Here is a 9,834-nt window from a genome sequence, read left to right as displayed (position 1 = left end):
ATACACCTCATGCGAGTTACGGGAGAGTTACGGTAACCTACCCGCTAAGATAGTCGCAGCAACCACTACGAGCGTTTGAAAATCCCGCCCCAGCCCATCGGAGAGAGGATACACACCCTTATAACAAAAAAGTACACCAAGGGAAAAAATAATACAAAATATAATCACAACACAACCTAGCATAATAGTAGGGGAAATGATACCAAAAAATCAATTTTAAAAATCATTTCATGTTAGAGACAGGCATCCAGTGGATATTGGTAGAACATGGGGTGGTGCATTAGGATATGGTGGATGCCACCTCTGATATTCTCAAAAAGGGTGTTTTTTGACCCATTATATGCCAAAGTGGAATTTTTCAATACGTGAATTTTGAAGGTGTAGTTTTCATTAAACTTCTTTGTATTTACCTTTCCATTTACTTTACTACACGTTGTTATACATCATTTTGTAGCCTAGACAATAGGCTATCAGATGATAATCCCTTTTTTTGAAAACGACCTACATGGTATGTACACAAGGGGGTCAAAGGTCAAGTACCATCAAATTACGTGATTTTCGCACCTTTTCAAGATAATTAGCAAAATGACCTAACTAACTGTTTGATTCACTCCTATTCCAGCATGTTTTTGAATCTATAGAATCTAGGGAAGTTTTGAAAATGGTAGATGTGTGACATATTCATCAAGAGTGTAGCTGTAAGGAGTCAAATTAGACCCATTTTCTTGAAATTTTCAAAAATCGAGAAAACTTCACATATGAATCAAACTATACTTTCAAAGCATTTTACTCCATATTGTCCATGATATATCCACTGTATTGTAAATTATTAGGCTTCTAGGCAATGTATAATAAACTATTCATCTTCATCCACGGTGCATGTACCCTTGCATTTACAAAGAGTGATACATGTCTTGTGCCCAGCTCGAACACAACCACACCTTTTCCCACACACTGTTTTGCAAGAACAGTTAATGAGTTCCTTACATGCGTCTGGAAGTGGGCTCAAGGTCATCAAATTTGGACGAAGGTCACCACCATCATTGACTATCCATCCACTTGATGTTACTTCAGGAAGATCTTGTACGGGAGTTAAGGCTTGTTTCCAAACAAGGGACTGGTAGTTGGCCCTTTGAATATGTAAATCAAGTGCATCCTTCGTTGGGGGTAGTGCGTCCAGTGATTTCTTACTAGCGAGGAACATCTCTTTACGAACTTGATTTATCTCTGTAATTCCTGTTCCTCTCAGATAAAGTTGGCAAACAAACTTTTCCACCTGTTGCAGTATCTCGGCATTTATATCTTTAGAGCCCAATTGAAGAAGATATGAAGCAGAGGAATCTTCTCTAAATATCTTCCATGCAGTCTTCTTTCCAATGGATGCAAACTGACTGACTGTGTCACAGCCAGTCAGGGCATGAAATGGAATGATCGTCTTGAGCTGAAGTTCACTAAGTTCAATCTTGTGCACAGGAATGAATGGTTTCTTTGATTTAAGTCCAGTGCTCATCCATACTTCTGGAGGGAGAGAACTCCTGTGCCCTAAAGCCAATACAAGAACATCAGTGTCTCTGCACTGAATCACACATCTCTGGTACCCCTCTAATAAAGCATCTTTAGCATGTAGAACTATCCGGTGTCGGCTTCCTCATGGTTAGAGTTCAAGGAATGGTTCTTTCTGTCTGAAGAAGTCCACACTTTCATCACATCAACAAATCCGCCAGATATCACAAGTTCTTGTGATGGTTGCAGCTCTGGTGCCATCTTCACGAGTGCTTCTGAAAGAAATGAAGCCAAGTCAGCCTTATTGGCAGAGAGGTTAAGGAATGATTGGAAGTTTGAAGGCAGCTTAACATCTCTTGAACTGATAACTCGTCTGATTGGTCGGGTTTTTCCAACTCGCTTTTCTCTTGTGTCGGACTTGATGGACATGTCTTGATACCTATCAAAGATAACATCTACCCTCGAGTAGACGGAACCAAATCGCTTCTTGATGCTGGAACAGAATTAATCAGAGAGATCTCCAAAGGTAACTGCTTTCTCAGGCTTTCCCATCGCCTGTATCTGGGCTTGGGCATCAATGATCAGACAGGTTTTAGTTATACTCTCTGGCAGACTTTTTGGGATTTCTATATTCTTGATCAAAAGGTCTTGAAGTTGTGCCTTGTCCGTTGAATGTAATTTCTGCTTTGTGCTCGCCAAAGCCCGTGGAATCTTTGCAAGTTCATGCTTCAGTATGTCATTCATATCTATTCCTCTTCCACTCTGTGCTGCTACAAGCAATCTCTGCATCAAATTCCTGTCAGCTATGACCTCTTCCTGTTTGCTTTCTCCCCGTGACTTAATGCGTACGTTGTACATTCTGCTGATGGATGGAGTCTTGTTCTTAGACAGTGGAGCATAGAAATCAATAGACCCCTCAATGAGACGCTTGGAGACGAATGCTTCAACAAGTGATGTCCCAGTTTTCTCTGCTTTCAGGATGTCTACTTTTATGGACTCTGGCACAACATCCTTAGTGCCAATACAGACCAGGTTTTCATCATGTTCCTGAGATACAGTGAATACCTCCATTTTCTGGAATTCCTCCATCACTTTTTGTAGATCTTCTTCATCTCTTTTCAGTCTGGTCGGTCCTAATTCCTGGTGCTGACACCATTCTTCATCTACATCCTTGTCCACATCAATACCAAACATCTTGTATGCTTCCTCTGCCAGCCGTGACTTCTCGTTGTAGGTTAGACTCCACTTGTCCCTCGCTGCATTACGCTTGGATATTCCTATAATGCCTCCACTGATCTTTGCTACCTTGTTAACATGCTCCAACGCCTGGTCCACTGACACCCGACAAAACCGTTTTCTTGTCTTCTTGACCGAAAACTTTCCTTCCAGGAAGAGCTGGTGAATTTCTTGGGGCAGCTGGTGCATATCCGCCAAATACACTGGTCCCCATCGCGAGTAGTTGGTATGATTGTACAGGGCAAACCACGGCAGCATTCTGGAGAATGAGGCAAGATGCAGTGGCCAGTTTCCTTCCCTCTCTGCACGTATGAACTGCAGAAGGATCGACACCATGTTCATATAGTTCAGCCAGTATTGAAACTGTGGCATCTGTAACTCTCTCTCAAACTCCTCCATGATGGGAAGGATGGTTGCATTCACGTTCGTCAGTGCCTGGAAAGCCTTCTGTGTGCCATCGATATCATGACCTTTGAACCCTTTGGCTACTTCCATGGCATGTTTCCTGACCTCTGGTGGAATACTCTTATTATTCTCATCGCACCACGTAGATCAACACATGTTCCGGAAAGATCACTCACTTTAACTATGGCTTTCATACAATATCAGATTATCACTTAAGCACATATTTACCTACACATTTACAATTTTGGTGGCTCCTTCAAACATTTAGGCAGTGTTTCTCATCATGGAAGGATATATCTTGGCTATATACCCATCCTGAAATTAAAGAATAGAGAAACCATTGTACATTGCACTATTAATTGCAGTTCTGCCAAACAAGGCCATAGATTATCAGTAGATGCATTACGCATTGCCTAGAAGCCTAATCATTTACAATACAGTGGATATATCATGGACAATATGGAGTAAAATGCTTTGAAAGTATAGTTTGATTCATATGTGAAGTTTTCTCGATTTTTGAAAATTTCAAGAAAATGGGTCTAATTTGACTCCTTACAGCTACACTCTTGATGAATATGTCACACATCTACCATTTTCAAAAACTTCCCTAGATTCTATAGATTCAAAAACATGCTGGAATAGGAGTGAATCAAACAGTTAATTAGGTCATTTTGCTAATTATCTTGAAAAGGTGCGAAAATCACGTAATTTGATGGTACTTGACCTTGACCCCTTGTGTACATACCATGTAGGTCGTTTTCAAAAAAAGGGATTATCATCTGATAGCCTATTGTCTAGGCTACAAAATGATGTATAACAACGTGTAGTAAAGTAAATGGAAAGGTAAATACAAAGAAGTTTAATGAAAACTACACCTCCAAAATTCACGTATTGAAAAATTCCACTTTGGCATATAATGGGTCAAAAAACACCCTTTTTGAGAATATCAGAGGTGGCATCCACCATATCCTAATGCACCACCCCATGTTCTACCAATATCCACTGGATGCCTGTCTCTAACATGAAATGATTTTTAAATCCATTTCTAGGGCACTTATTCAAATCCATTTCCCCTACTATAATGCGGCGGCGATACACGCTGCTTTCACAGCTCATGGAAAGAAACACTGAAAACAATTACAGTAAGTCCTCGTTATACGGTAGTTCTTTATCTGGTAAATTCACAATTCCGGTATTTGGAAATGACTACCCTCGATTTGATATACGGTAAGAAAAATTCCCAGATATAGTATGCATTCATGTCATCCAAGAGTGCCCAGCCACGGCCCCCTGATGAGAGGGCCGCTCCAGTGGGGGTGGACGACGTCAAAAAAGTAGGTAAGGGGCGTGGGGGGACACTAGCTCGCGGTCAAGGCCTAAGTATACCTGGGTGTGTGAGGTCCGACCCTGAATTCCTTTCCTTTCTCGTCCTCCTCCCATACACTCTGTCTTTGTTGCCATTTTATTTATCTAATTATAAATTTAGAGAATAATACTGTAGGTGTAAGAAAATTTTTTTTTTTTTTTTTACTAATAGTTACTTAGACTACACACACAACTGCATAAAAGCAAGTCTCTCTCTCTCTCTCTCTCTCTCTCTCTCTCTCTGATGATGATGATAATAATAATAATAATAATAATAATAATAATAATAATAATAATAATAATAATAATAATAATGATACAACTGCGGGCCATAAGACGGCAGAACTTCATTCCTACAAAGCACAGCAGAGTAAGTAACTGTTTTAATTTTCTTCTCTGTATTCTAGTATTTCCTGTTTTCTATATATTTCTATGTATTTCTTCTATGTTTTCTATGGGGAAAACTGTCTTGTTTCTCTATCTCCAATGGGGAAAACTGTATTTCTTCCCTGTCTTCTATGAGTAACACTGTATTTCTTCTCTATATTCTATGGGGGAAACTAGATTTTTTTCTAGTATATATATGTATATATATATATATATATATATATATATATATATATATATATATATATATATATATATATATATATATATATATATATATATATATACTAGGAGAAATCTAGTTTCCCCGATAGAATATGGAGAAGAAATACAGTGTTACTCATAGAAGACAGGGAAGAAATACAGTTTTCCCCATTGGAGATAAAAAAAGAAGACAGTTTTTCCCTTAGAAAACATAGAAGAAATATACAGAAATATATAGAAAGCAGAGGAAATACTAGAATACAGAGAAGAAAATTAAAACAGTTACTTACTCTGCTGTGCATGGTTGCCAACTTAGCGACTTTGTCTCAAGATCTGGAGATTTTTGCTTTTTTTCTTGCGACATTTTGGAGCAATTTGCGACATGTCGCAAATCTAGAGATATTCGCAGAAATCTAGCGACTTTTTTGGAGACTTTTGGGCTGTCCATGAAAACCTATAGTTTTCTTAGTTTCAACCCATAATATATGGTAATTAACATGGTCACATGGGTAATAAATAGCGAAAGATATTTAATACATTAATGTGGTCGCATCACACAGACTGGACGAGGCTCGGACATGTCCAGGGGCCGTACTTATAAAACTCCACAAAGATGCCGTCTTAGTTAGGAAAAGTACTTAACCTACGAGACTTAAGCGCTAAGAATCTTTCCTAGCAGGATGCTTTGTTAAGTAACCGTCTTTAGGCGCTTACACCGCTAACCGCTAACATGAGCAGAAGTTATGTAATGTTTTTTTTAGGAATTTCGCAAGAAACGGGTGGAAATACGTAAAAATTATATTTCAAATAAAAAACATATTTATCTAGTTAGTTTTCAACAATCACCTCTTCATTTTAACCTTGATAATTGAAGGTATAAATTTACCACCACTGTTGTCATCTTGTCAAAACAACAATCAGTTGACGCCAACTTCGACTGCACACCATGGCTACTCAAGAGACTCAAGACAAGAAGAGGAACAGGAAGACGAACTGGACGCCTTCATCTGGCCCACCTATATAAAATTCTCGCAAAAACACTCCGGAGCGACTTCTCCACAGCTGGCTGCTCTAAGGAAGCCAGAAATGCTGCTTGGAGGAGCAATAGTGTGGAGGTGTCTGCCGTGTCAGACATTCTCCGCACTGAGGAGTGCCAGAAACATTGGCATATTATAAAATCTGAGGCAAGACGGAACACCCGCAAGCAGAGAGAAGCCATGACTGCCACAGGTAAGAGTTATTAATTTGGGAGCTAATTTTTGTTATATTTGTGTGTGAGTTGCAGCAAGATTTTAATATTTTTGAGCTTGATAGAAATTTCAGTTTTACCCAAACAAAAGATATGATTTATCTTATTATTCCTTTTAAGCACTGAATAGGTAAGGCAATTTCCCTTAAAGAAAAGTATTTATTTATGGTTATTTATTTTTTGCAAGGAAGCTTACTAGTAATTTGAGTAAATGCTAAGTTTCAGCAGATCTACTGTTAAGGTCACTTGAGATTTAGATCATGGAACCTAACCACTTTAAGGAATAAACTTCAGTAAACTGTTCTTGTTTTAAATTTGGAAGCAATAACATTGAAAGTTTTGTACTAGTGATTAATATATTAAAGTGCCAGCTATTTCCTGCATTTTTTTTTTTTTTTTTTTTGTGAAGTGGATGCATTTATTGCACACACTAATTATGATGCAGTGTCTACCTCTGACAAATAATATTACTCCAACCACACATCTGAGTTACGTATGTTATGTGAAAACACGTTCTTTATAAATTATTTATTCGTATTTGCAATAAGATTATATTATTCTTTCCAGATGGTGGACCTCCTGCCAACCCTCCTCTCTCCCAGCACAATGAGTTAATCTGAGATTTTGGACCCTAAGAATGTCTCTATTCATGGGTGTACCAATAAGGCAAGCATCATTGAATGCACCTTCCTTAACAAAGGATAAGCCACTTGTAGATATAGCAATATTAGGCCATAATGTTGTCTCAAATGTCTGCAATCCAAAATACTCGTTCCCATTTAGTTTACAACTTAGAGTTAAACACAATGGTAAATTTGTTATCTAGTGTTGAGAAAATTTCATTTTTTTTTTTTTTATTCTTTAACCAAACAGCTAATAAGAAAAAAAAAGGATGGCTTTTTGTATATTTTCCCTCATAACTTTGTCAATTTTTAAAATATGCATAAACTTGTATATATATTTCAAAAGAGGAAAGTTTGTTCTACAATTTTTACTTCGATGCATTTTGTCATGGATGCCACTAGTTCTGAGGAATATGTCTTTGAAAATAAAATCAGCAATCAAAATTTAATATTTTATTATTTTTTTTCCTATATATTTATTTATCTTTGTAAAATAACCTGCCATTGCTATAAAACAATCAATTCTGAACAATTTTTATTGAGTTGTGTTTCCTGATAAAACTATTATTTTACCAGATATATGACTTTTAAGAAAATTCCAAAATGGCCGCCGTTGACCCCCTTCCACCACATGGATTCATGGGGATTTTTAGTATGATGTACCTGAGGACTAGTCAAGTCACTCAGAAGTGAGAAACAATCTATTGCAATTTGTTTTAGGTTGGGCACAATTTTATGCTAGATTTACTGGACTATGTAAAGGATTACTTCATGGCGACTTTGAACTTTCTGTGCTAGGAGTCGCTCCTCGTTGCCTCCATCCTCGGCTGCAGCAAGATGTTCTTCTTCCTCAGGAAGAATGATGTTTCTTGCTTTGCAGATGTTGTGCAGCAGTGCACAAACCTCTACAATTTGGCAGACCTTGGATGGAGGACCAACTCGGATCTCACTGTGTAGCATGTGAAAATGTCGCTTCAGCTGCCCGATGCCTCTCAACAACGCTGCGGGTTTTCTTGTGGGCCCTGAAATTAATATAGATTTCAATCTTACAATGCAGTACTTGAAATTGGTATGATGCATTAATTTAATTTCTGCAAACATTTAGGTTATGTCATGTATAAGGTTAAGTTAAGATTCATTGTATGATAATGATTTGTGACATGATAGCTTAAACATTATGAAACATAAAAAAAATCTCTAGTATAACATTGGTTAGGTTAATATATTCACATGAATACTTAGAATAAAAAAGAAAAAACTCTTAAATATTTGGAAATTTTCAAGAAATTTACTTGTTGTATTGGTGATTCAACCAACACACTTTACATAATTATAGCCCTCTGCAGGGTCTACATTTTACTTTATGGAGCATTTCTAGCCCCATTTTACCTTATCAGATATTAATGATATGTATACTTTGTGGGGGATCCAGAGGGGGCAAAGCTTCCCAGGCAGGAGGTTACACAATGTTAAATTACTTTACCTTATCAGTTGTTCTGGTCAAGTTTCAAAACGTTAAGTTACTCCTTAATGGGGGATGATGTCAACCCAATGAGGAGGTTACAAAATGTTAGGTTAGGTTACTTCATCTTACGGAGAAATCCAGTAAGGTTGGGGGGAGGGTCAAGATTGTGTGAAACTGCAATAATATTTCAAAAATACCTAATTCATTAATTTAGCACTTTATATTAGTTTATATGAAAAAGTGTAACTATGGGAGGTAAATAATTAGTTTTGTGTGATGTGGGATAATTAATTAGATAACTTTTTATCTAAAATTTACTACTCAGTAGCTTACCTGTTATAAGAAGACTGTGCTCCAGGCTGTGGTCTAAGGTATGGAGTTAATAGCCACTTCTTGCTGGGATAGTCACTATCTCCCTGTAAGTGACACCCAGCTGGGGCGATGCCGTTGTCAAATATCGTGCAGAGTCCACTTTGAACAAGTATTCTTGCATCGTGAACCGATCGCGGCCACTTTGCAACCACATCAATAATGTGGTATCAAGCATCAAACACAAACTGCACGTTGATGATGTAGTATCTCTTCCTGTTGACAAACTCTACCTTATACTCTCTAGGAGCGACAATCATTACGTGCGTTCCATCAATGCCACCGATCACTTCAGGGAAGCCAGCAATCTGCAGAAACTCCTCCTTCCTCCACTGAGTTTCCAGTTGGGTGACTAAAAATCTTATGAATTAAGAGAGGATGGCATTGTATCACTGTATCACTGATGATCTGTTGTGAGGGCCCCAAGTCATCAGTGCTGCACTGCTGCATCTTTCCTATAGCGAGGTACCGCAGTGAAGATAACTTGCATCTCGGGGAGAGAGGCCTTGTTCCTTGCAGTTGGTCTCTTCAGCCTTTCCCGCACCAAATTTGTCACGAAAATTATACCAGCAGGATCCTGCCAATACCTCTTCACCAGCTCATGGTCATCTAGCTTATTCAGGACGTCCTTCCTCTCACGAAACGACCGTCTCTGTCGCAGGTGGTGGCGGTGCGGTCCCCCTAGCGCGGCCATGTTTACTTTTAGGATGAAATCTTAGGAGCGCGTCTTACTGCTAAAACACCTCGGGAGGTGTTTTAGCAGTAAGACCCATCTTTAGGGCTTAGGATGCCGTCTTAAGGATTTAAGACTCGAATTCCGCCATTTTTGTGATTTAGGACGACTTCTTACCGTTAGGACGTCATCTTAGTGTTTATAAGTACGGCCCCTGGGGTTCAGATGAGCCCGAGGAGGAATGAAGTGCCGAAGAAGATGTCCCAGAGGCGATGGAGGACGTCCCAAGGAGGTTGAGGAGGCAGTGGGCGGTGATGCAGTGGTGACAGCCAGCTGCTGGTGGAGACTGCGGCTC

At 38.7% G+C, this 9,834-nt stretch overlaps 2 protein-coding genes across 2 annotated transcripts; one reads left to right on the top strand and one right to left on the bottom strand.

The window, feature by feature from the left end:
* Positions 1-4,403: 4,403 nt before the first annotated feature.
* On the top strand, positions 4,404-7,421 carry LOC123499947. Its single transcript, XM_045248479.1, has 3 exons — positions 4,404-4,534; positions 5,975-6,330; positions 6,917-7,421. The coding sequence occupies exons 1-3, from the start codon at positions 4,404-4,406 to the stop codon at positions 6,967-6,969; spliced, it is 540 nt and encodes a 179-aa protein (XP_045104414.1). The 3' UTR covers positions 6,970-7,421.
* Positions 7,422-8,976: 1,555 nt separating this feature from the next.
* LOC123499946 lies at positions 8,977-9,500 on the bottom strand. The gene is made up of 2 exons (XM_045248478.1): positions 9,276-9,500; positions 8,977-9,138 (listed from the first exon to the last, which is right to left on the bottom strand). The coding sequence occupies exons 1-2, from the start codon at positions 9,498-9,500 to the stop codon at positions 8,977-8,979; spliced, it is 387 nt and encodes a 128-aa protein (XP_045104413.1).
* Positions 9,501-9,834: the final 334 nt, after the last annotated feature.

This window comes from Portunus trituberculatus, chromosome 50, assembly GCF_017591435.1.
Source record: "Portunus trituberculatus isolate SZX2019 chromosome 50, ASM1759143v1, whole genome shotgun sequence".
Classification (NCBI taxonomy): Eukaryota; Metazoa; Arthropoda; class Malacostraca; order Decapoda; family Portunidae; genus Portunus; species Portunus trituberculatus.
The sequence above is the reverse complement of the archived record's forward strand: the minus strand, read 5'-3'. Positions and strand labels throughout refer to the sequence as shown.

Bases quoted from the DNA above. Each gene is read 5' to 3' on its own strand.
- LOC123499946 (XM_045248478.1), bottom strand. From the start codon at position 9,500: ATGGCCGCGCTAGGGGGACCGCACCGCCACCACCTGCGACAGAGACGG. The intron at 9,139-9,275 runs GTACCTCGCTAT...CTGGAAACTCAG, and splicing joins TGCAAGTTATCTTCACTGCG to TGGAGGAAGGAGGAGTTTCT.
- LOC123499947 (XM_045248479.1), top strand. From the start codon at position 4,404: ATGTCATCCAAGAGTGCCCAGCCACGGCCCCCTGATGAGAGGGCCGCT. The intron at 4,535-5,974 runs GTGTGTGAGGTC...TGATAATTGAAG, and splicing joins CAAGGCCTAAGTATACCTGG to GTATAAATTTACCACCACTG. The intron at 6,331-6,916 runs GTAAGAGTTATT...TATTCTTTCCAG, and splicing joins AGAAGCCATGACTGCCACAG to ATGGTGGACCTCCTGCCAAC.